The 25,731-nt window shown below is 38.1% G+C and overlaps 1 protein-coding gene across 5 annotated transcripts in view; it reads left to right on the forward strand.

The window, feature by feature from the left end:
• Positions 1 to 25,731, forward strand: part of TPD52 (tumor protein D52) — a 254,482-nt gene that overhangs the window by 104,893 nt on the left and 123,858 nt on the right. For 2 of the 5 annotated variants that reach the window (XM_004047187.5, XM_055349564.2), the window contains exons 2-7: positions 1,455 to 1,570; positions 12,606 to 12,754; positions 14,386 to 14,487; positions 15,543 to 15,569; positions 21,794 to 21,835; positions 23,330 to 23,378. In XM_004047187.5, coding sequence (XP_004047235.1) covers positions 1,455 to 1,570; positions 12,606 to 12,754; positions 14,386 to 14,487; positions 15,543 to 15,569; positions 21,794 to 21,835; positions 23,330 to 23,378 — 485 coding nt within the window. The remainder of the gene's footprint in view (positions 1 to 1,454; positions 1,571 to 12,605; positions 12,755 to 14,385; positions 14,488 to 15,542; positions 15,570 to 21,793; positions 21,836 to 23,329; positions 23,379 to 25,731) is intronic. The other 3 variants (XM_004047186.5, XM_055349565.2, XM_019032445.4) reach the window with 2 other exon arrangements.

Consider the following 25,731-nt stretch of genomic DNA (forward strand, 5'->3'; position numbering starts at 1 on the left):
GCAGTTCTCAGAAATGGTCCTGGGGGGTAGCAGGGAACAACTGCAGTGGCTGTGATGCTCACTGGCAGGAAGAGCAGGCAGAGGAGTAAACCTTCCCCTGGTTTCTTTGCAAAAAAAAAAAAATCTGTTGCCAGAGGAGACTTTGTAATCCCAAATCTGTAAACTGAACTGAAGCCTAGGGTAAGGCAGCTGAGGCCAGGAATGGGGTGACAAAAAGCTTAGTCGTCAAATAATATGCAAATACAATATTTTTAAAAATTAATGTAAAAGAAAATCATGAATAAAATATCACAACTTTAAATAAAGATGAGATTACCAATAGTGCTGTTCATGCAGAGCCATTTTGGAGTTTGAGACAAAGTATCAGCAATACTGATCCTTCAATTTAAAATTTTGGCATTTTTGTTCATCATGGGTTCTTTGAATTTGATTTTTAAAAAATACTGCATTAAGATATTTATATTGAGTGTTTTAGTGGCCTCTTCAATTTTGCACCCAAGGTTGGGGTGCCTTTCTGGCCTCATCTTAGCCTGTGGGTGAGGGTTGGGCAGGAAAAGAGGGGAGATCTGAGGGGCAGCTGCCTCCTGGTCACTCTCCAGTCGTTCTTCCTGACAGGCTCCGTTCCAAGGGGAATGGGTGCGGCATGGTTGGTCTTCAGTAGTGTAGAATGTCTCTATGTGGCTGTTGGTCATGTCTCTGAACATATACCTTAGTATTCTTTTATAAGGGTATCTGGATGATATATATGTATAGATATATATAGATATATAGATATAGATATAGATATATAGATATAATCATATGTATCATCATATATATATGATGGCTTGAAGCCAGGAGTTCAAGACCAGCTTGGGCAACATAGTGACACCCTGTCTCTACCTCCTAAAACAAACAAACAAACAACAAAAAAAGAACTTACAAGAAGATGTTTTCTGCCTCCACTAATGGAAAGAAACAATAAAATTTACTTAGGACATTTAGTTCATTCAGTGGTTACTCCTTTACTGAGTTTTTGAAATGTTGGCTTTGATTACCACAGCAAGTTGAAGAGATATGCAAACTCCTGCCCTGGGTTACTGGGAAGGAGCTAAAATCTTTCATCTAATTTATACTGATTTACTTTTGCAGCAATTTAAAGTCTCAGCAAGATCTCATTTTGGGCCTTTCACTCTTCTGCCATAACTATATTGTGACTGAGACTATGAACAGAAGCTAAGAGAATGCTATATTTTCTAAATTCATATTTTGGCAGAGTCTACTTGGTAGTTTCCGGTGGTTAGCTCAGATTTTCTTTTGTCCTTTGCTGAGAAAGCCAGGTCATTTGAATGTCCAGAGATGAGATGTGTGGATCTACTCTAATTGGCTTTATTCTGGCTAGGACAGTGGAGGAGCTTAAATAAGGATTTTACTTAGATTTTGCACTTTAAAAAGTTGTTTAAATCCCCAACCAGGTCTGCTGAGAACAGACCCAGTCCCTGAGGAAGGAGAAGATGTTGCTGCCACGATCAGTGCCACAGAGACCCTCTCGGAAGAGGAGCAGGAAGAGCTAAGAAGAGAACTTGCAAAGGTAAAGAACCATTCCTTTTGCAACTTTATTTTTGCACTTAAAATGTACTCTCATTTGTGATTCTAAAGTACATGGTGATATGTTTATAGTTAGTTCCAGGGGAGAGAAAGCATATGTGTTTACTTCTCCAGCAGGTCTTGAGTAGGGGAGAGGAGATAGAAGAGGGTGACGTCGGTTCATTTTTATATGAGAAAAAAGTATATATGGGTAAAATAGATGTGAAAAGTAGAGTGTGAAGCAGGAAATGAATGAGAGGAGTAGTAGTGAATGTCTTCTAAGGGATTTCACTGACATCTGATACACTTGCTCTTCAGTGCATCAATGACTTTGTTCTACCCTTGGCTGTGTTGCAGAGATGGCCACTTTCCAACTTCCTTCCGCCTTTCCTTCCTTCCAGTTCCCTCCTTCCCTCCCCTCCCTTCCCTTCCCTACCCCGCCTTCCCTCCCCTCTCTCCCTTCCTTCCTTCCCCTCTCTTTCTTCCTTCCCCTCCCTCCCTTCCCTCCTTCTTCCCCTTCTCGCTTCTCTTTTTTCTCTTTCCGCCCCCCCTCCCCCTCCCTCCGCCATTCCCCCCCATTCCTCGTCTCCTTTCCCTCCCTTCTTACTTTTTTCTTTCCTAACTTCTTCCATGAAATTCATTTAACATAAAAATTAACCATTTTATTATATTTTATTTTTCGAGATGGAGTCTCGCTCTGTTGCCCAGGCTGGAGTGCAGTGGCACAATCTTGGCTCATTGCAACCTCTGGCTCCTGGGTTCAAGCGATTCTCCTGCCTCAGCCTCCTGAGTAGCTGGGATTACAGGCGTCTGCCGCTGTGCTCAGCTAATTTTTGTATTTTTAGTAGAGATGGATTTCGCCATGTTGGCCAGGCTGGTTTCGAACTCCTGACCTTAAGTGATCCACCTGCCTTGGTCTCCCAAAGTGCTGGGATTACAGGCAAAAAATTAACGAGTATAATTCAGTAACATGTAACATTCACAGTGTTGTGCAGCTGTCACCCCTTTCAAGTTCCACACGTTTTCTTCACCTCCAAAGAGATCCCTGTATTCATTAAGCATTCAATCCTGACTACTCCCCTCCTTCAGCCCCTGGCAATACCTAATTTGCTTTGTGACTCTATAGATTTAACTATCGTCTGGTTATTTCATATAAATGGAATCATACAATATGTAACCTTATGTATTTGGGTTCTTTCCCTTCGTGTTTTTGAGGTTGATTCATGGTGTAGCACATATCTGTGCTTCATTATGTTTAATGACTGAATAATATTCCATTACATGTATCTATTGTATTTTGTTTATCCATTTATCCATTCATAGACATTTGGGTGATTTTTCACCTTTTGACTATGGTGGGTAGTGAGTTAGGAACATTTTATGAACAAATACTTGCTTGAGTACCTAGTTTCAGTTCTTTTTCATATATGCCTAGATATGGAATTGCTTCATCATGTGGTAGTTCCATGTTTAATGTTTTAAAATTTTTTTAACTTTTTTTTTAAGATACAAGGTCTCGCTCTATTTTGTGGGTTGGTGATTGTGCAGTGGCATGATTATAGCTCGCTATAATGTTGAACTCCTGGGCCAAGCAATCCTCCTGCCTCAGCCTCCTGAGTAGCTGGGACTCCAGGTACATGCCATTATGCCTGGCAAATTTTTTAATTTTTATTTTTCATAGAGATGAGATTTTGCTATGTTGCCCAAGCTGGTTTCAAACTCCTGGCCTCACGTGATCCTCCCACCTCAGCCTCCCAAAGTGCTGGGATTACAGGTGTGAGCCACCGTTCCTGGCCCATGTTTCAAGTTTTTTTGGGAAGCACCAAACTGTTTTCACAGTATTAACACCATTTAATATTCCCATCAGCAATTTCCCCACATCCCTGGCAACATTTGTTATTTTCTGTGTTGTTGAGTATAGTAATCCTAGTGGGTGTGAAGTGATATCTCATTATGGTTTTGGTTTGTGCTTTTGGTGTGATATCTAAGAATCCATTTCTAAATCCCAGATCATGAAGATTTACCCCTATGTTTTTGTCTAAGACTTTTATAGTGTTGGCTCTTAAGATTTAAGCCCTTGATCCATTTTGAGTTAACTAGCGTATATGGTTTTGGTAGGAATCTAACTTCATTCTTTTGCATGTGGCTAGTTTTCCCCAGTGAATGCTCGTGGCATCCTTGTTAAAAAAAAAAAAAATCAGTTAACCATAGATGTATAGGTTTATTTCTGGACTCTGAATTCAGTTACATTCATCTATATGTCTTTTCTTTTGACAGTATCACACTATTTTGATTACTATAGCTTTGTAGTAAGTTTGAAATCCAGAAATATGCATTATTTACCTTTTTCTTCTTTTTAAAAATTGTTATTCAAGCTTCCTTGCAATTCCATATGAATTTCAGAATCTGCTTTTCCACCCACACAAAAATGCTATTGGCATTTTGATAGGGCTCGCATTCAATTTATAGATTGACTTGGTGAGTATTGCCGTCTTAACAATATTAAGTCTTCCAGTCCATGAACATGAAATGTCTTTCCATTTATTTAGTTCTTAATTTACTTTAGCAATGTACAAAACATTTTTCTATGTACGAGTCTTATACTTCCTTAGTTATATTTATTCCTAAGTGTTTTATTCTTGTTGATGTGATTGTAAATGGATTTTTTTTAAATTTTCTTTTCAGGTTGTTTATTGCTATTATATAGAAACATAACTGAATATTATATCTTGATCTTATATTTTGCAGCTTTGTTGAATTTATGAGCTCAAATATATTTAAAAAAATTTTTTTGAGACAGGTATCACTCTGTCACCCATGCTAGAGTGCAGTGATGTGATCATGGCTCGGGGCAGCCTTGACCTCCCAGCTCAAGTGATCCTCCTGCCTCAGCCTCCTGAGTAGGACTACAGGCACTTGCCACCATCCGCCTGGTTAATTTTTTTATTTTTCAGTAGAGGTGGGGTCTTGCTATGTTTCTGGACTCAAGTGATCCTCCTGCCAAGGCCTCTCAAAGTGCTGGGATTACAGGCATAAGCCACCACACCCACTTTTGAATAGATTTTTCTGTGGATTCTTATTTTTTTGGGGGGGGCGGGGATGGAGTTTCACTCTTGTTGCCCAGGCTGGAATGCAATGGCATGATCTTGGCTCACTGCAACCTCCACCTCCCAGGTTCAAGCGATTGTCCTGCCTCAGCCTCCCGAGTAGCTGGGATTACAGGAATGTGCCACTACGTCCAGCTAATTTTGTATTTTTAGTAGAGATGGGGTTTCTCCATATTGGTCAGGCTGGTTGCGAACTCCCAACCTCAGGTGATCTGCCTGCCTCGGCCTCCCAAACTGCTGGGATTACAGGCATGAGCCACTGCACCTGGCCTTTTTTGTGGATTCTTTAGGATTTTGTATATATGAAATCATGTCATCTGTGATTAAACATCGTTTTACTTTTCCTTTCCAATTTGAATGCCTTTAATTTATTTTTCTTGTCTAACTGCTTTGGCTAAACTCTTCAGTACAATATTGTATAAAAATGGTAAAAATGGGTATCCGTGTCTTTTTTTCTGATCTTATGGGGAAAGCTTTCAGTCTTTGACCATAAGTATGATATTAGCTGTCATTTTTTTCACAAATGCACTTGCGTTGAGGAAGTTCTCTTTTATTCCTAGTTTTAGTGGGTTTTTTTTTTCATGAAAGAGTGTTGGATTTTTATGAAATGCTTTTTTTTTTTACCTATTGAAATGATTGTGTTTTTCCCCTTTATTATATTAATGTGGTATATAACACTGATTGATTTTCATGTGTTGAATCATCCTTGCATTCCTAGGATATATTCCACTTGGTCATATTTTATAATCCTTTTAATATGCTGCTGGATATTCATAGGAGATATGGGCTGCTGTTTTCTTGTGCTATCTTTCTCTGGCTTTGGTAAATAGGGTAATGCTGGCTTCTTAGATGAGTTGGAAAGTGTTCTACCATCTTCTGGTTTTTTAGAAGAGTTTGAAAAGGTTGTCCATTCTTTAAATGTTTGGTAGAATTAACCATTGAAGCTATCTACTTTTACACTTTTCTTTGGGAGATTTTTGATACTTGTACAATCTCTTTACTTGTTCAGATTTCCTCTGTTTTGTTGGGTCAGTTTAGTCATTTGTATATTTCTATGAATTTGTCCATTTACTCTAGACTATCTAGTATGTTGGTGTACAATTGCTCATAGTATTCTTTTATAATCCTTTCTGTTTCTGTAAGGTTAGTTAATGTCCCCACTTTCATTTGATTTTAGTTATTTATGCCTTCTCTCTTTTTTTTTTTTCGGTCAGTCTAGCTATAGGTTTGTCAATTTCACTCATCTTTTTCTTTTTCTTTTCTTTTTTTTTTTTGAGATGGAGTCTTGCTCTGTCACCCAGGCGGCTGGAGTGCAGTGGCAGCAGTCTTGGCACACTGCAGCCTCTGCCTCCAGGGTTCAAGCAATTCTCGTACCTCAGCCTCCCTGGTAGCTGGGACTACAGGCGTGCACCACCACGCCTGACTAATTTTTGTATTTTTAGTAGAGACGAGGTTTCACCATGTTGGCCAGGCTGGTCTTGAACTTCTTTTTTTTTGTTTGTTTTGAGATGGAGCCTCACTCTGTTGCCCAGGCTGGAGTGCAATGGTGCCATCTCGTCTCACTGCAACCTCTGCCTCTCAGGTTCAAGCGATTCTCCTGCCTCAGCCTCCCGAATAGCTGGGATTACAGGCACGTGCCACCACTCCCAGCTAATTTTTTATTTTTGGTAGAGACGGGGTTTCGGTGTGTTGGCATGACTGGTCTCCAACTCCTCACCTCAGGTGATCTGCCCGCCTTGGCCTCCCAAAGTGCTGGGATTACAGGCATGAGCCACTGCGCCTGGCCATCTTTTTCTTTTTTTTAACCCTTAATGTACTGTTGATCTTTTTAAAGAATGAATTTTTGCTTTTATTCATTCTCTCTATTGTTTCCTCTTGTCCATTTTATCTTTAATATCTAATCTCTTCCTTATTCCCTTCCTTCTCTTAGCTTTGGGTATAATTTGCTATTTTTTAAATTTTTCTCTAATTCCTTAAGGTGTAGAGTTAGGTTATTGAGATTTTTTTTTTTAATGTAGGCATTTATAACTATACATTTCTTACTGACAGTGCTTCAACTGCATCCCAAAAGTTTTAATACACTGTTTTTGTTTTCCTTCATTTCAAGATGTTTTCTATTTTCCTTTGTGACTTCTTTTTTGGCCTATTGGTTGTTTAAAGGTGTGTGGTTTGATTATTACATAGTTGTGAATTTTCTGGTTTTCCTCTTGTTTTTGATTTCCAGTTTCATGGTGGTGGTTGGAAAAGGTGCTTTGTATGACTTTAAGTTTATTGAGACTTGTTTTGTTGCCTAACATATACTCTGTCCTGGAGAATGTTTCATGTGCATTTGAGAACAGTGTATTTCTACTAATTTGGGGTGAGCTGTTCTGTACATATATGTGTTAGGTCCAGTTGATGTATGGTATTGTTCAAGTCATCTCTATGATCTTCTGTCTGTTTGTACTACTCATTTTTTCGCCTAAAGTTTTATAAACAAGGTGGGGATAGAATGGATAAGGCAGATGGGTGATAAACCATTTGTGTGGTTGTTTTTTTGTTTTGTTTTGTTTTGTTTTTTGAGGCAGAGTTTCACTCTGTTGTTGCCCAGGCTGGATTGTGGTGGCATAATCTTGACTCACTGCAACCTCTGCCTCCCAGGTTCAAGCGATTCTCCTGCCTCAGCCTCCTGAGTAGCTGGGACTACAGGCGTGTGCCACCATGCCCAGCTAATTTCTGTATTTTTAGCAGAGATGGGGTTTTGTCATGTAGGCCAGGCTGGTCTTGAACTCCTGAACTCAGGTGATCCACCTGCCTTGGCCTCCCAAAGTCCTGGGATTACAGGCGTGGGCCACCATGCCCAGCCATATATTTTTATATTTGTAGAGGGCATTAGAATACAGATAACCTTTTCCCACTTAACTGATTTTCAAAAACATTTTTATGCCAATATACTCTTGTGCAACCTCATTTTAAATTGCTGCATAGTCCATTTTGAATTTCCGCAAGCTCATTTTTAATTTATATTATTTATAAACATTTGGATTGTTTCCATTTTTTGCTATTATGAATAATAGTTTGATGAAAATACCTTCATGTAAGTTTTTATGCACTTCTTTAATTAGCACTTTAGGATAAAGTCCTGGAAGTAGCATTATGCCTGGGTCTAATGGTTTTTAAGAGTATATAGCAACATGGCCAAAATGCTATCCAGAATATTTCTTACAGTGTTTTGAAAGAGCATTTTTTTCCAAATCCTTGGCAGTTCTCAGTATTGTTTTATTATCAACAAAATAAAAATAATAGTAATAGCACCTAATGTCTATAGACTACATGCTGTGTGGGAGGCGTTAAGCTGAGCTCTTTACATGCATTATTTCATTAATTATTACAACAGTCTTATGGGGCAGGTGCTATTATGATTGATGGAAGAGGAAACATAGTCTTTATTTAACAAATGAAGTTACCAGCTATATGATTTGTAAATATTTTCTCCCATTCTGTGGATTTTCCTTTTCATTTGCTTTATAGTCCTTTTAAAACATTTTTAAACTTAAATTTTTTATTTAAAAAATTTTAGATTCAGGGGGTACATGTGCGGGTTTGTTACATGGTAATGCCTCATGATGTTGAGGTTTGGGCTTCTAATGATCCTGTTGCCCAAGTAGTGAACATGATTTTTCGGCTCTTTCCCCCAACTCTCCCTCTCCACTTCTGGAATCCCCAGTGTTTGGTGTTCCCATCTTTGTGTCTGTGTATACCCAATGTTTAGCTCTCACTTATAAGTCAGAACATGTGGTATTTGGTTTTCCATTTTTGTGTTAATTTTATTAGGAAGATGGCCTCCAGCTGTATCCATGTTGCAGCAAAGGACATGATTTTGTACTTTTTAGGGGCTGCATAGTATTCCATGATGTATATGTACCACATTGGACAGTGGGCAGCTGGGTTGGTTTCATGTCTTTGCTATTGTGAATAGTGATGCAATAAACATATGAGTGCAGGTGTTTTTTTGGTAGAACAATTTCTATACCCAGTAATGGGATTGCTGCCATTGAATGGTAGCTCTGTATTAAGTTCTTTGAGAAGTATCCAAATTGTGTTCCACAGTGGCTGAACTTTAGGACTGTTATGAATAATGCCACTGTAAGCAACTGTGTACAGCTTTTTGTATGGATGTCTGTTTTCTTTTTATTGTTGCTTGTTTGTTTTTTGAGACAGAGTCTTGCTCTGTTGCCCAGGCTGGAGTGTAGTAGCATGATCTCAGCTCACTGCAACCTCTGCCTCCTAGGTTGAAGTGATTCTCCTGCCTCAGCCTCCTGAGTAGCTGGGATTATAGGCACGCCACCACCATGCCTGGCTAATTTTTGTGTTTTAGTAGTATGGGGTTTCACCATGTTAGCCAGGCTGGTCTCAAACCCCTGACCTCAAGTGATCTGTCCACCTTGGCCTCCCAAAGTGCTGGGATTACAGCCGTGAGCCATTGCACCCAGCGTGGATGTGTTTTCAATTCTCTTTGTTATATATACCTAGGAGTGGAGTTGCTGGGTCATATGGTAGCTCTATGTTTAACTTTTTGAGGAGCTGTCAAACTGCTTTGCTGCCAAACTTCATTTTACATTCTCACCAGCTGTGTCTGAGGGTTCCAATTTCTCCACATCCTTGTCAACACTTATTAATCTCTGTTTTTTTAAATTATAACCATCCTAATGGGTATGAAGTGGTATCTCCTTGTGGTTTTGATTTGCATTTCTCAAATTACTAATGAATGGTGTTAAGCATCTTTTCATGTGCTTATTGGTCATTTGTATATCTTGGGAGAAATGTCTATTTAAGTCCTTTGCCCATTTTCTAATTGGATTGTCTTTTTATTGAGTTGTAAATTTCTTTATATGTTCTAGATACTAGACTCTTATTAGGTATGTAATTTGCCAATATTTTCCCCATTCTGTTGGTTGTCTTTTACTTTCATGACAGTGTCGTTTGAATCACAACCTCTCGGCATCCTCCCTTTCCCAACCTCTTAACACCCACAATTTTACTCTCTACTTAGATGGGTTCAAAGTTTTTTCTTGGCTTCCACATGTGAGTAAAAACATGCAGTATTTATCTTTCTGTGCCTGATTTATTCTGCTTAACGTATTGTTCTCTAGGCTCATCCATGTTGCTGCAAATTACAGGATTTCATTCTTTTTTATGGCAGAATTGTATTCCATTGTGTATACCACATTTTCTTTATCCATTCACCTGTTGATGGACACTTGGGTATTGTAAATAGTGCTGCAATAAACATGGGGGTGTAGGTACCCTTTGATACACTGATTTCCTTTCCTTTGGATAAGTAACCCAGTAGTGGGATTGCTGGATTATATGGTATTTCTATTTTAAGTTTTTCTGAGAAACCTCCATACTGTTTTTCATAGTGGCTGTACTAATTTATATTCCCAGCAACAGTGTATAAGAGTTTCATTTTCTCTGGATCCTTGCCAGCATCTGTTATTTTTTGTTTTTTTTTGATAACAGGCATAATAACAGGTGTGAGGTGATACCTCATTTTGATTTTGATTTGCATTTCCCTGATGATTAGTGATGTTGAGCATTTTTAATATATTTGTTGGCCATTTATATGTCTCTTCTGAGAAATGTCTATTTAGATACTTTGCCCACTTTTTAAATGGGATTGCTTCTTTGTTTTGCTGTTGAATTGAGTTCCTTATATATTTTGGATATTAGTCCCTTGTCAGATGAATAGTTTGCAAATGTTCTCTCCCATTCTACAGGTTATCTCTTCACTCTGTTGATGATTTCCTTGGATTTAGTCCCATTTGTCTATTTTTGTTTTTGTTGCCTGTGTGTCTGAGGTCTTAGCCGTAAAATCTTTGTCTAGACCAATGCCCTGAAGTGTTTCTCCTATGTTTTCTTCTAGTAGTTTTATGGTTTTGGGTCCTTAGTCCATTTTGAGTTGATCTTTGTATATAGTGATAGACACATCAGAGATTCTTAATCATGCTCTTTATTCTTTTAAGGTCACTCTGTTTACATGTATATATTGAATTAAGGAATCGGCAGCCATGATGTGCTGGGCTAGGTGTGTTAGCAGCACAAGCTAACCAACAAAGGTGGGGAATATACTGTGTTGTGCATTGTTCAGAAAGATTTAGAGTGGTTTGTCTTTGCAGCTTTCATTAGAGGAAGTGAGTACCTCAGAGAAGTGCTAAAGGGTGGGAAACTTACCATTTAAGTCTATTCTTAGAAGTGTCTGAAGCTTTGGAGCTTGAAGTAGAGACAGAGGAAGTGGGAAGCTTAAGAGAGTGTACATGAGAATTCAGCCAGTAAACTGAGACGTGCATTCAGAAAACCTAGATAGGAATTCTGGTTCCTACATTATTTGTTTGATGACTTTGGGCAAATCATTTAATTTACTTAATTTTGAACCTTATTCTTTCCTCTTTTTTTGTCCTTTTCTTCTCGTATTCCACTTCATCAATGTACATCTTAAAATGTGACTTACAAAACTGGGTCCAGTACTTGTGACTCTGACAAGCACAGGGGATTATTTATTTGTTCTGAGGGACCTCTGTTCCAGTTAATCTTATCTGAGAGTGGTGTTGTAGGTTCTTTTTCTTCTTTTTTTTTTTTCTTGGCAGCTGCATCACATTTGATTTATCCTTTTCTCCGTTGCACTAATTTTCTTTGTTTTGTGTTCTCTAAAGATTTAAACATCTGTGAAAACATTTGACTGAGCAATACTCTATGTTATTTTTAAAGGGCATGTTGTCTTTGAAATCATAGAAATACCGTGCAGGTCGGGGCTGAAAATATGGCTTTGTAACAAGCCAGGAGACGCATTTCTCTGAGGGTCTTGAATGTTAATGGATATACTTTAGGGACCTAGATTTTCAATTTCCTGGGACCTAAAGTCTCTTCCACATGGTGTCTATTTCTCTCTGAAATAGGCAGTCCACCCTTTTCCCTGTTTCTGAAATAGAGAGTCCACCATTTTCCCTGTTTTCCTGGATTAGCCTTTTGTTCTACTCTGTCCGTTTTTTCCTTTTCTTCATAGCTTCTGCTTACAGTTTTAGATTCCTCAAGCATATTTAAGCTTTCCATACCTTTCATAATCTCACTGTAGCCTACCTATACCTCAAGGCTTCTTCAAGTTTTTTCAGCTTCTACTCGCAATGTCATCTTACTTCTCAAACTAGATTCCTGAGTGAGAGAGACGAATAGTTGAGCACCTCTTTTCACACTGGGCTCATCCACTGGCTCTTGATGGGTGGCTGTCCATGGGTCAGGGCCCACCTCTAACCACCTAGTCAAGTCTGGGCAGTCAGCATCAAGGGGTTCACATGAAACCCTTGAGAGCAGGGCTCTCCTGAGGAGGCGGTTTGATTTATTATGGCCATGACTTTGCCAGACACAGGGACTGAGTATATGTATCCAGTATATATACTCATATCAAATATACAAGGAGATTAGATTTGGGTTTGGTTTGGTTGTGTGTGTTTTGGTAGGGGATGGAGATTATTTTGATTTAGTATACAAATACAAGTTTTGTAGGCATTCAAATAGAAATGTCTAGGCTGGGAAGGCAGACCCACAGGTCGGGAGAGTGGATGTTAGAGTGCTTTATTAAGTATTATCTGTGTAGAAATATGAGTCCTAAACCTACATGAGATAGCTGAGTAAGGAAGTATAGGGAGAGAGGAGAAGGCCAAAAACAGCTTAAGATGGGATTATAAAGAGCTCCCATGGAGGAGGAAAGATAACTCTACAGGAGAGATCAGCAAGTAACCAGTTTACTCAACAACATTATACATTGTTTTTAGAGAGAAAGATAAATGATTCAAAAAAATGTTTAATGACTGGAATTTTGGATGTAGTTCCGTGGTAATAATCTTAACTTACTGAATGACTTTTGCTATATTCTTACCCCAAACCCCTTCCTCACAGGTAGAAGAAGAAATCCAGACTCTGTCTCAAGTGTTAGCAGCAAAAGAGAAGCATCTAGCAGAGATCAAGCGGAAACTTGGAATCAATTCTCTACAGGAACTAAAACAGAACATTGCCAAAGGGTGGCAAGATGTGACAGCAACATCTGCGTATGTTTCCTTGATCATACACTTTCCTTGGGAATGTAAAGGACACTGTTGTGCCTTTTGTCTGGAGAGGGGAAGAAAAAGAGGATAAGGATGCTTCAGCAGCTTTTCTTTGGACGACACGGCACCCTTTTTTTCTGATTTTCAAGCGTGCCTGCCTTTTTTTGTAACTTCGATTTTTCCAGACCACTTATTCTAAGGAATAGAAAGAAAGCTAGCCAGTTGGAGAAATAAAATTCAAATTCCATAAGTGTTGTGTATTGACTTGCCACAAATATGTACATTTTGTCCTTTAGTCCTCAGAATAACCCAGTAAGAATGGGTGGCAAGATAACCCTGGATAAGGAAACAGGCTCAGACAAATTAAGTTTTCATGTCACAAACCTCTCAAAATGTGGAGTGGGAATTCAAACTCAGGTCTGGAGCCAGTCATTATTATTATTAATTTATTTTTTTAACCTTGCTCTGTAGGTATCATAAGATTCTCAGGTCATAGTCTCAGATATATGCTCTTGGCAGAGGTCAATCCCTTAGGCTTTTTGTCTTTTTGACCACACATGCTATACCATTATCATAATGCAGTTTTGTTTCCCGGCACAAGGAGGAGCAAGCTTCTAGCAGCAGAAACCGAACTGCTCTGTCTTCTGTATTGAGAGCCATCTGCAGAGCTGGTGAGCGCAGAAGTTGTTTTACAATTTAACTGTCAGAAGTGAGGCCAACTGCATTTAACATGGCAGTACTTGAGTCCCCAATCTTTTGGCATCTAAGTTGGCAGTGGGAAAACATACAAGAAACTATTTTTTCAACAGTATTACCATGAAACATGTTTTTTATTGGTATTTGATCTTGACAGGGTAAGTAAAAATGCCTGAGCATTCTTTCCCATAATGTGGGAATTGTTTTGGTAGGTACGATATTATTTTGTTTTTTGTTGTTGTTGTTGTCGTCATTTTTTTGTTTTTGCTTTTCTCTTCTCTAATCTCCAGGTAGCTGGGAAGGAGGTGGTAAATTATAGCTTTGCGTGATAGCAGATACCACACTAGAATAATTTTAAGCATTGCATATTTTACATACTTTGTTGAAAGTCCATCAAGTCCGTATTTGGTAGCTCTCTAAAGACATGCAAAAATTTTTAAAAAGTATGCCCATAAAATGTATTTGGATAATAAAATACAAATGGGTCCTACTTACACCAACTACTAATTGCTTCTGGCCCCTTTTTAGGAAATCAAGTTGACAAAGGCATCTGAGGAATTTGATTTCATTTTTGTTTTGTTTGGATTATGTGAGAAAAGAACAAGAGGTATGGGTTCTTTCAGGCCCTTGCTTATTTTCATCTTGGTTTGATGATTATTTTTAGCCCTTACCTTGACTTCTTTGGCCCTGCCTTTATAGGACTCTGTCTTTCTGGCTGGACTAGGGCACTGCAGAAGATTGTGCCTGAGCTTAGGGTTGAGCATACGAAGATGTGGTGATGCCGCTCTGCTGGTTATGAAGGATTTTAGAAGTTCTGAAAAATGTTTTCTCTTTTTGAGAGTTCTCCAGCAGGTGGTGACCACTGCGCTTGAAACAATTGATATTAGAAAAGATGAGCTGATCCTTCTTTTGCCCTGTGTGTTTATAATTTAATATAGTTACAAGAAGACATCTGAAACCTTATCCCAGGCTGGACAGAAGGCCTCAGCTGCTTTTTCGTCTGTTGGCTCAGTCATCACCAAAAAGCTGGAAGATGTAAAGTATGTCCTCATTTTTCCTTGCTCATTAAGTAGCTGACGCAAATTAAAATGTTATTGTTGCATCTGTTTCCTGACCTTGGCTCTAGTTGATGCTAGCTACTCCTGTTAGAGTGAGGGAGGGCACTCCTTCAAACCAGTACCTGGAAGGCTCATCTAAGGTCTTCTAGGCCTAGCATTCTAACATCAAATGATCATCTGATGATCATTTAAGGTTGTTGAAAAATTCTGGTTGTGAACTTCTTTGTCTTTTTAGTTCTTCATGATCATGCAGGGTAAGTATGTCTTTGGTTGCAAATTTGTGATTGTGGGCAGAGCCTGGTGTGTTACTAAGGATGACTACAGGAGCACTGAAGTGCACGCTTCGATTCAGATTTGGCTTCACATTCTATATGTGACATTTTATATCACAGTGTGATTACAACATGCTCATTTGTGCACTGTTTTATTCTAACTGGTAAGCTGTAACTATGTTCATGCTTAGGCCAAAATCTTGATTTTGAGTTGTTGCTTTTTTTTTTTTTTTTTTCATTTAGATTAGTCTGCAGAGTTTTGCTTGCCATTTTTATAAAACCACTTCACAGTGCTTTTGTGCCCCCCCTTCACTCATGTGGATTAGGACAGTGATGAAAATGACAAATGTGGTTTAAGTTAGCTGTGCTTCTGTTGGCATGCAAGATTTGTGTTTTAAAAAAAATGCTCAGATTGCATGGCTTTGTGTTTTGCATTTGTGGGGAAAGTGTATCTTACAACCAGAATTTCTTGGTTGAATAGATTTGGTCAATTTATGTGTTATACTTTACACCAAAAGAACAAATTCCTCGCTCATTATATTTAGACTGTCATTGTCTAAGCATAGTGTAATAAATATAGCTTTCTTGAACTCTTTTGACAATTATGCATGTATCTATTAGGTGTTCATTTTCTCTATGCTGACTGAATTGTGTAGCAGTTTAGAGCCCAGGGAAAACATTATATGTTTAAAACTTAGGTTATTTAATTGTTTTAGATTTATCAGAACCTCTTTCTTTTTTAATGCTTACTCTGGCTTCTTACAGATTGCAAGCCTTTTCACATTCCTTTAGGTAAGGAGAGTTTGAACCATCACTGCAGTCCAGCAGTTGTATAAGAAAAGTGTGCTGAGATTAGATTACCATGCTACATTGGATGATCGTGTTTGTCCAGTACATAATTTTCTTGCGTTTGGAGTATCTTTTTCTCTAGTGCATTCCTAATTTCAAGGGAGGGTTTCTTGTATGCCATGGGTAGTTGATAAATTAAAAGAAGTATTTGACACTGTGGTTCAAGGGATATGGAAATGATTTTGACATTTCTTTTTTACTTTTTTCTTTGGTAAAAAGAAGCAGCTTTACCATGGCATGCAAAATTCCTCCCTTTTAATGTCTGACTTTGTTTTGATGCTTTTGTTTCTTTGGTACTTTTGTAAGGATGTTGGAATTCTTCACCTGGGTTTCATTACACAATTGTAACAGACTGCATATGTACTGCCTCCTGATGTTAGTCTTCCATCTTTTATTGGTTACTCTACCTTTTTTTTTTTATTGTGGTAAAATATACATAAGGTAAAATCTGCCACTACTCTGCACTTTTTAATACTTGTTTTACTAGCTTATAGTTTTTATGATTTTATTCTTTCTTTACACTTGTTATATTCTTTATGTACACAAGGCAGCTTCATGGTTTGAAAAAGGGAAAAGAATATTAAGCTAAAAAAAGCACATTAAAAAGATGTTAGCTCAAACCATGCCTTATAGAAAGAGACTTTGTGATGTTGAGGAAACCTTTCTCTTTCCCAGGCAGACTCTTTGATTATCTAATTAGTTGTTGGAGGAAACTAAGGTGGAGGAAAGTCTTTAGAGTATAAGCAGGAAGGATGATATAGTAGTCTTCATCTCTGTTCCTATGGATGCAGATTATTTTCTTAAGCAATCACTCATGGTAGTCTAGCTGCTTGCCTTTTTAAGTAAGCAAACAGGTACTTAAAGCTCCTATCTTGGTGACACTTCCCCTGGAAGTCAGAGTAAATTATAGGGATATATAAACTCTAAATGTTGAACTATTTAAAGCTAAAATTATGCTTAAAAAATCAAGTAACCAATGATAGGTGATTGTGTATCATTGGCATTCAGTTAAAAAGTGCTATAAGTAACTGAATACAGAGCCAGTCACATCACCCATTCTGCTAACATTAGAGTGTCTACTGTGGACAGGTTCCATGGGCATAACCATAAAGAACGCATGGCTTTTATTAGAACGAAGCTTAAACATCTTAGAGTGGAGTAGGGGAAGAGTGGGGACTTAGGATAAGTTAAGAATGGAAGAGCCTTATCAGTACTGGTTATAAAATGTTCGATGTGATGCAAACATCAATGTAAGATATAAAAGTAAGGGCTATTGAGGACGATGTTTCTTCAGTACATATCACTAGACTTTTCTATACCTTTAAAGAATACCTTTCTATACCTTAAAGCCATACCTAGATATGGCTCAGTGTGTGCTGTCTTATTAATTCATCAACAACAAATTATGTTTTGCAACTCTTTTCTAGCTCCTTTCACAGTCACTTTGTCCATTTTATTTAAAAAATATAATTAAGATTATGCTGTACCATTTTCAGTCTTGTTTTTAATAAATATTAAGTTTTTATGAATATTTAATTGCCCATCAGTATGTAGGGGTTAAAGTAAGGCTTTTGATTAAAATTTGGAAATGAAAGAAATGAGATTATCTTTTGAAAGTTAAACTTCGTAATTCTTGCAAATCACAGGTTAGGTAAAGGCATTAAAAAAAATAATTTCAAGGCCAAGAAGTCCTGATTGTGTTCTGATTTAATGTGTTGACACATATAAAGAAAACCTACATCTTTTAGATTATGTGAGTCACAGAGGCAAATATTGGCCACGTTCCCTCAAGAACTACCCAAGGAAAGGGAGCTTAGGCTGTAGATTTGAGTGTTACAATCCCAGCAATAAGTCCTTTTCTCCCATGGAGGTGGATACAGTAGGCTCCTTTTGCTAAGTGCTATGAAATAGGTGGTTAGTCCTTAATCCCACTCACTATTTGTTCTAGGTCCATTTTACCTGGCAAACTTATGCCAGTGATTTTACTCCTTAATGTAATTATGGATATAGAAGGAGAAAATGCAGCAGTTTTGCCAACCTGAATGTGTTAGACTCAGCAACAGTTTTTATTTTACATAGTCAGTTGATAAATCAGCACTTGGGATTTAGATATTTGCCTTATGCCTTGGTTGAGGAGAGGGAGATGTATAAGGAAATAGAGAAGAGAGAGAGAGCTGCTTTTGATGTCCTGAGAATGAGATGCGGTGGTAGCAAGGCCGAGGAGGACGTGGTCATGAGTGCTGTCCTGGGAGGCCCTCTGGGGCAGCCTGCTTTTCCCTCAGGTGATATGCTTATATTTCCCCTCTGTTTGCATGTTTTCTATGCCTATGTGAAAGTATTGACTCATGCCTTTAGCATTTTGAGGGAAACTTTAAAAGAACCTTCTCATTGCAGTCAGTGCCAGGGTTAAACATAAAATTTTAGTGTTATTAAAAGCATACTATAATATTCAGTAGACACATTTGTCTAATATTTTTGGTATATTTAAGAGGAAGTGCTAATTAATTTTGCCTTTATTTCCAAAGAAAAGTTCTCCTTTTTAAATGTGTGTTTCTTCATGTGCCCCTGTAGATATTTATTTGTTTTGGGCTCATTAAAGTCCTGCTAGACAATTCCCTTTTGCTGAAAACTTCCACCACTTAATGGGAAAAGAAATGATCTCTTTCCTCGTGTCAGAAAAAGAATATCTTTTGATTAGAATTTGAAACACTTTAATGAACTTTTCTCTGTTTCATGCCCATATTCCCAATTTTAGTTATCAAAATTGTTTATTCATTTATTCATTCATTCTTTCACTCAAAAGTATTTATTGAGTGCTAACTATGTGCCAGGCATTGCTGTAGACTATAGGGGTGGAGCTAAAAACCAAAATAATGCTGAAATTTGAAAGCTTCAATGTGAAATTTGAAAGCTTCAACGTGATATGCTTATATTTCCCCTCCTGTTTGCATATTTTCTATGCATATGTGAAAGTATAATATACAGTAGATGCTAATTCATGTTTCAATTAAAGCATGTGTTATAATAATAATTAACATTTATAAGCCCAGCGAGACAATAGTACCTCAGAAGCAGATGCTATTGTTTTTGATATTACAGATGAGGAAACTGAGCCATAGAGAGATTAAGTGACCTCCCCAAGGTTGCACAGCAGGTATAAGTGGCTGATGGTCAGGACTGGAACCGAGCACACCTAGTCCTGGAGCCTGCACTGTCCTCCTGGGCCTCCCCAGAGCAGTGGTGGTTTAAGACAGTGCCCCTCTGGGCACTGTCCAGCACTTTGAACAATAGCTGCTGTGATCACCAACATCAAAAGATTGTGTGAGGGCAAAGTGGAATAATAGTACATCAATAGCTGTGAAAAGCATACATGGTATATAGTAAGCAGTCCAACATGTTAGCCATTAACTTTCCCTTCTCCTCCTCCCGCTGCTGCTACTTCCTTCCTTATCCTCCCTCTACCCCCTCCTCTCTTATTATTATTAAGCATGAAAGCATCAGATAACTGTTAGAAACAAGGGATATTTTTTAAAAATCAATTCAGCTGTTTTAAAAAAATGACTTTTTCAAAGTAAGAGTAAATGCAGTGTGAGATTGAAAAGTACTTAGTGAGAATCAGATTATCCTGATTTTTTTTCAGTGTTTTGAGGAGCCCATGTTTGCATTCCTAGTTTGATTACAGATTAATGTATTTGGGGGTTACAAATAAGATGCAACATTTTTAACAAAATGTGCCTTATAGATGGTAACCGATTCTTACAACCTATCTATTAGAGATGATTCTGGTCCCACAGCAACATGACTTTTTACTTTTGAAGGTTTCCATATTACATTTAAGCTTGAATGAAATTGAAAATGATGAGCAAGTTGAAGCTTTGTGTAACTTGCCATAGAGAAGCCAGAAATGAAAGAACAGCCACCCTATAGTTAGATTACGACTAGTTACCAACAAAATTGAATTTCTTCTAACTATGGATTATGGGGAGGATCCAGCAACCAGATAGAATTGAAGCTGATGTGTGCTCCTTTTCTTCCTACTAAAATAGCTACCATAAAAGCAGAGAGACCTTGACTTTGACTCTGTTAACTGATTTTATTCTGTTTAATGGGTATATTTATCTTCAAGTGTGATATAATGCATACAGAAAAGTGCTCAACACCAAATTCATTTCAGTGATTTTTTTCACAAAATAAACAGTCTAGTCACTTCCTTGCCTTTCCTTATATATTACCACTGAAACATATTTAGTAGGTACGTGCTAGGTAAAGTGGTATAGAGCCCAACCGATCCACTGCTGGAGGAAGTGATATTTTACATGGGTTCTTAGGGACAGTGACTAGAATTAGCTGTGAAATTCTGAAATTTGCACTTACTTATCCACCTGTTTCCACATTTTGTTGATAATACCAAATTCAATGTGTGGGTCCCCGGGACAAGGAATTTATCACATATTTGGCCATTACCTTCTTTTTCAGCGATTTCTGCCAAAATGAATGTCCTAATGAAGAGTTTTGATTATTAGGAACAGAAAGCTATGTAACTTTTAGCTCACCTAAAAAGAAGAATGTGTTGCACAAATACAAAGTTTTTTTGTAATTCAAGGAGAGAAAAGGAAGCAAGGCCAGGCTCCACCCAAACCAGCTCCATCAACTGGGAAATTGAAGTAGCTTCTATTATTGAAACCAAGAAACCTATTCCTCTTCCGTCCTGCTGGATTCCCTGCGTGATCACCTCTCCTGACCTCATTTGCTCTACCTCTCTCTGTGCTTATATTCTATTCTTTCTTTGGGAACTGGTTTCCTCTGCGTTCTGTCAGCTTTCACCTGGTCCCACCAGATCCTTTTCAACATCTAAGTGTCCAGCAGCTTAGTGTCCTAATTACAATATGCTAGGATAAGAGTCTTAATTGTCTTCACTCCTTCATTTTTCATACATTCCAAACAATTTGTAGGCCACTGGGAGGTTAGCGGTGGTGGGTGGCGCTCCACTGATCCACCTATCATATCAGTTGTGGTAGAAGGTGGTTTGTGGCAATGTGACTATTCCAGGCAGCTTCAGCAGAAGGGTCTGAGGAAGAACAGGTGATATTTAGAGTTCTGGTGTTGTAAATTTAGAGATTGGGACCAGCACACTTTGATAGATCCAAAGTAGGAAAAGAATTATCAAATTCCTCCCAGAATAGATTACTATAGTCTTATACCCTAGGTATTGACCACCATTGTAGGATAGAGAGAATACTGAGTTACATGCATCTTTTCCTGTTACGTAAGACATCAAGTACAGAGATGTTTAAATATTTCATTGATAATCTTGATTACACAGATTGCCAGCATATTTGACGTATATCACAGTCATTCTCCATGTTATCAGATATTAATGCAAAATTAGATTTGAGGACCTACATTGAAGACACATTATCATTTGTACCAAATGAGTCTTTAAGAAAAGGAAATCATGAGCACACAAAATATTTAAATATAACTGAGAATTAATACCTTGAACCTATACACTTTACCCAAAGGAAAGTTTATTTACCAAAGTCGTGCCAGTGGTCAAACTATTATAAGCATAGTAACAATATTAGCAGAATACAATCATTTTACGAGCCTAGGAATGAAGGCACTCTCATCTCATGAGGTGGTCTTTATGGGAGATGGCTAAGAGTAGACAACCTTGAACCTGAGTGGTCAGTGAACTGCATTGTCCTTGAGTGGGCAGTTGCCTCCTTGTCTTACTAAGAGCCCTTCCCTGGCCTTGCTTGTGTGTGTATATGTGTATGTGTGTGTGTGCATGCTTCATTTTTGAGGGGAGGCGATAAACATTGAATTAGACCCGAGTTCTATTCTTGATTCTGCTGTGACCTACGGTAACTCATTTAACGCCTAGATGCCTCACAGCTCCAGGTGAAAGCACTTTAGTTTTCAAAGTGCTATAAAAATGCAAGGTGGTATTGTTAGCTCTAGTAACTCCTGGGAATTAATTGGCTCCTGAATAAAAGTAAATTATGTTGGAATAACTTTGATCCCCTCCACCTCAAAAAGTAGGTAATTCTTCATGGCGCCAAAAGAATAAAGCTCCTGGGAAGCTAAGTTTTGTCAGCTTTTAATAATGTCGAAGCACCACTATACTAACCTTATTTCTATCTCTTTTTAATGCTGCCTCTTAGTATACGTTCCATTCAGCATTCAATTAGCATGCCTGCTATGAGGTAAAGTATATTTTTATGAAATGTAGTTGGTCTTATGCTTTATTTTTCTTTATTTAGATGTTTAACTTGAACTGTTCTGAATTAGGGAACTAGAATTCCCCTTGAAACAAGCTGTGTGTTTAACACTCTATCAGTTTTCAGCTACACTTCCTCTGATGTTGGGATGGGTGCAAGAGATCCGTTAAATGTTTTGATTTTGTTTTTAAAAAAATTATTTCTATTTTATTTTGTAAAACCTTTGTTTCCTGTCTGAAATCTGTTCACAAAGTGAGCACTACTTGTTAACAAACCTTCTTTTGTCCCACCTCTGTCTGCATTCGCTTTAGTTACATTCTCCTTTTCTTCATCCTTCCCATTTTCACTTCCCCCATCCCATTGTGACATTTGGAGCCAACTATGATTTAATTCTACTATCTGCTTTCATTAGCACTTGCAAGTGATATTACCTCACCTAACCTCTCTAGAGAGGTAGAGGATTTTTAACAGTCTGTGCTTGGCTTAAACTTAAGTGTCCATCAAAATCACTTGGAGTGCTTGTGAAACCCCTGCTTGCTGGGCCCCACCTCTAGAGCCTCTGATCCTGTAGAGTTGGGGTGGGACCTGAAAATTGGCATTGCTTATGACTTCCTGATAGCTGCAGCAGCAGCTGGTCTGGGGCCCACACTTTGAGAGCTGTTGGCTTAACTGTTCTGCCATCACCACCGTGGGAAGGAAGAAACCCCTTTTCCTTTCTTTGCATTTTTCATCTGGTAGTAGGAAGGATATTCAAGGTCAGTTGGATAGGATAACAGCATTGGAAACCCTGTTTCCAAAGCGCCTTTGTGAGAGACAAAGGCGCTATGATCCTCCTTAATTAATATGGATAGATGTGAATGTAACATGGATGAATGAATGTCCTGTGGGCTCAGCGTGCTCTCCTCATCCTTTGGGACAGAGTTGTGAAGTAGGCAAAGCCGTTTCTATGCTTCTCCCCCTTCTTTTTGGTCCCTGCTTTCCCAGTCTATTATGCTGCTCCCTGATATTGAACCTCATAAGCTTGTCCCACTTGGGTGATGTGTGTTCATGTAGAAATTCTGCCAGGGAAGATGTGAATCAAAATAGGGATTTTAGAGCGTAGTACCTTAACCAAAATTAAACTGATCTAATGGTGGCATTTTCTTGTACCATGACAAGTTGGTTGGGGAAGTGACAGAATTGCTATTTTACCCGGCTTCGTTACCTCTCCTTACACACGTACTTGACCATATCTATATTATGTCTGAGACTGGCCCTGTTCATGGAATCAAATGCATACTCTTAAAATATTAGATCAGAAATTGAGAATCTTACATTATAAATACTTGTATGTACCTGCACATATGTGAAACAGATAATTATATCTGTTCTTTTGCCAATTGAGAATAATGTTGAAGAGGAATCAATTATATTTTCAAACTAGTTGGATTTTTTTTTCAGTATTTGTATTTACCATTTGTTTTTCTTTTCTCTCCATAGAAACTCCCCAACTTTTAAATCATTTGAAGAAAAGGTCGAAAACTTAAAGGCAAGTAGAGAGATGAACAGGGTCTTTTTGATACATTGCCTGGTGTCTTAATTAACTTTGCTGTGGGAAAATCATTGACATTAATATTTCTTTCTAAAAATACCTAAAGAATGTAAAGAACTTTACTCCTTATGTTACTAGTGGACATTTAAGGTGTTATGTACTCAATATCTTTTTAGTGTATGCTGTAGCGTGGCAGCATGCCACATGCTGAAAGGAAATGTACAATTTACAAAGAAATGGCACTTTAGAAATTTGTGCTGCTTTTTGCTTTATTCATTTCAAGTACCTTTGTAGGTGGACAAAATTTAATATAACTTTCTTGTCAACAATTAACAAGAATATAGGAAGCACAAGAAAGAAAACAAAAAATTGGTCCTACCATTCAGACAGTGATATATGTATGTGCTGTTATGCTGTTACGCTTTAAAAAAGAAGTAGCCATACATCATAATCATTTTCCTGTATCAGTAAGTATTCTCTTTCAATATTATGTGCAATGGCTGCTTGTATATTACTTTTTTTTTTTTTTGAGATGGAGTCTCGCTCTGTTGCCCAGGCTGGAGTGCAGTGGCGTGATCTTGGCTCACTGCAACCTCCACTTCCTGGGTTCAAGCGATTCTCCTGCCTCAGCCTCCTGAGTAGCTGGGACTACAGGCGCGTGCCACCACACCCGGCTAATTTTTTGTATTTTTAGTAGAGATGGGGTTTCACTGTGTCAGCCAGGATGGTCTCGATCTCCTGACCTCGTGATCCGCCCGCCTCGGCCTCCCAAAGTGCTGGGATTACAGGTGTGAGCCACCACGCCTGGCCTGTATTACCTTATAATGGATATTATTTGTTCAGTCCTCAATTGTTAGACATTTTTATTATTATAATGATGCCATGATGATCGTTTATGATTCAGTTTTTATTTTTTGATTTCTTTGATTTTAGTGGAGGTGAACATTTCCCCATAATAATGAGCTTTATTGATTTGTAAATTATATTATCTTTGAGATTATATTCAAAGCTATAAAATCATCAACTCTTAGGATCACAGGCAACCTCAAAAGTTGTCTAGTTCCCATCTATTCCTCGACCCTCTCTACGGAGTTTGTATAAAACCCATATTTTCATTACTTCCTAACTCTGATAATTATAGGGGATATATTTTAAGGATTAAAACTAGTATCTTAAATGTTTTTATATCAGTCAGTTTAAAAACTAATGTTCAGTTTAGTGTTTCAGAACTTTGAGTCACGAAATGCATCTTTAAAAGCAGGGTACATTTATTGAAATAAAACACTCCACAGTGATCTGGATCATTTTTTTAATTTAATTTTTTTATTATACTTTTAAGTTCTGGGATACATGTGCAGAATGTGCAGGTTTGTTACATAGGTATACACGTGCCACGGTGGTTTACTGCACCCATCAACCTGTCATCTACATTAGGTATTTCTCCTAATGCTATCCCTCCCCTACCATCCCACCCCCCGACAGGCCTTGGTGTGTGATGTTTGGATCGTTTTTTTCTTGAACATACAAACATTAGTACACACCTTTTCTGTTTGTATGGAGACATATGAATGTTTTTTCAGAAGAGGAGTTACACTGTACACACACAGTCCTACAGCTTATTCATTCAGCCCTCACTAACAGGGTGCTTTGTGAGCCATAAATGCAGGGACCTGTTCTTTTTGGTCACTGATACTTCTCAAAGGCTTAGAACAGTTCTTGGCACATTGCTCAATATGCATCTGATGAGTAAAAATATATATAAGACTCATTCTTCTATGTCATTTCAAGAAACCTGCTTTATTTTTCTTAGTGCCAAGTCATATATTTGAAAGCAAACTGTAGTTGCAGGAAGTCAAGGATTACTAAAATTCAGTTCTCAATATTGTTAGGACTGTTATAGCCTTTCCTTGAAATCTGCCCCAAGCGTTAATTTTTGAAATGGCAAATTGGAAAACCAGGAATCTTATGTGTTTTTGACATTGGACATGAGGAGAAACTTCCAGGTCATTCACTATATACTCTCCTGAATATATTTAGATTCTATAAATAGTAATGCAATCTGCTTTAAAATATGACTAGGCACCATTCAGATTAAAAAATGTAATTTAAAAACATACAATATGTTGGCTGGGCGCAGTAGCTCACACCTGTAATTCCAGCACTTTGTGAGGCCAAGGCAGGCAGATCACTTGAGTCCAGGAATTTGAGACCAGCCTGGGAAACATGGCAAAACCCTGTCTTTACCAAAAACGATAGAAAAATTAGCTGATGTGTTGGCATACACCTGTAGTCCCACCTACTCGGGAGGCTGAGGTAGGAAGATCGCTTGAGCCTGGGAGGCAGAGTGAGC

The sequence above is a fragment of the Gorilla gorilla genome, chromosome 7 (assembly GCF_029281585.2).
Source record: "Gorilla gorilla gorilla isolate KB3781 chromosome 7, NHGRI_mGorGor1-v2.1_pri, whole genome shotgun sequence".
In the NCBI taxonomy this organism is placed as follows: Eukaryota; Metazoa; Chordata; class Mammalia; order Primates; family Hominidae; genus Gorilla; species Gorilla gorilla.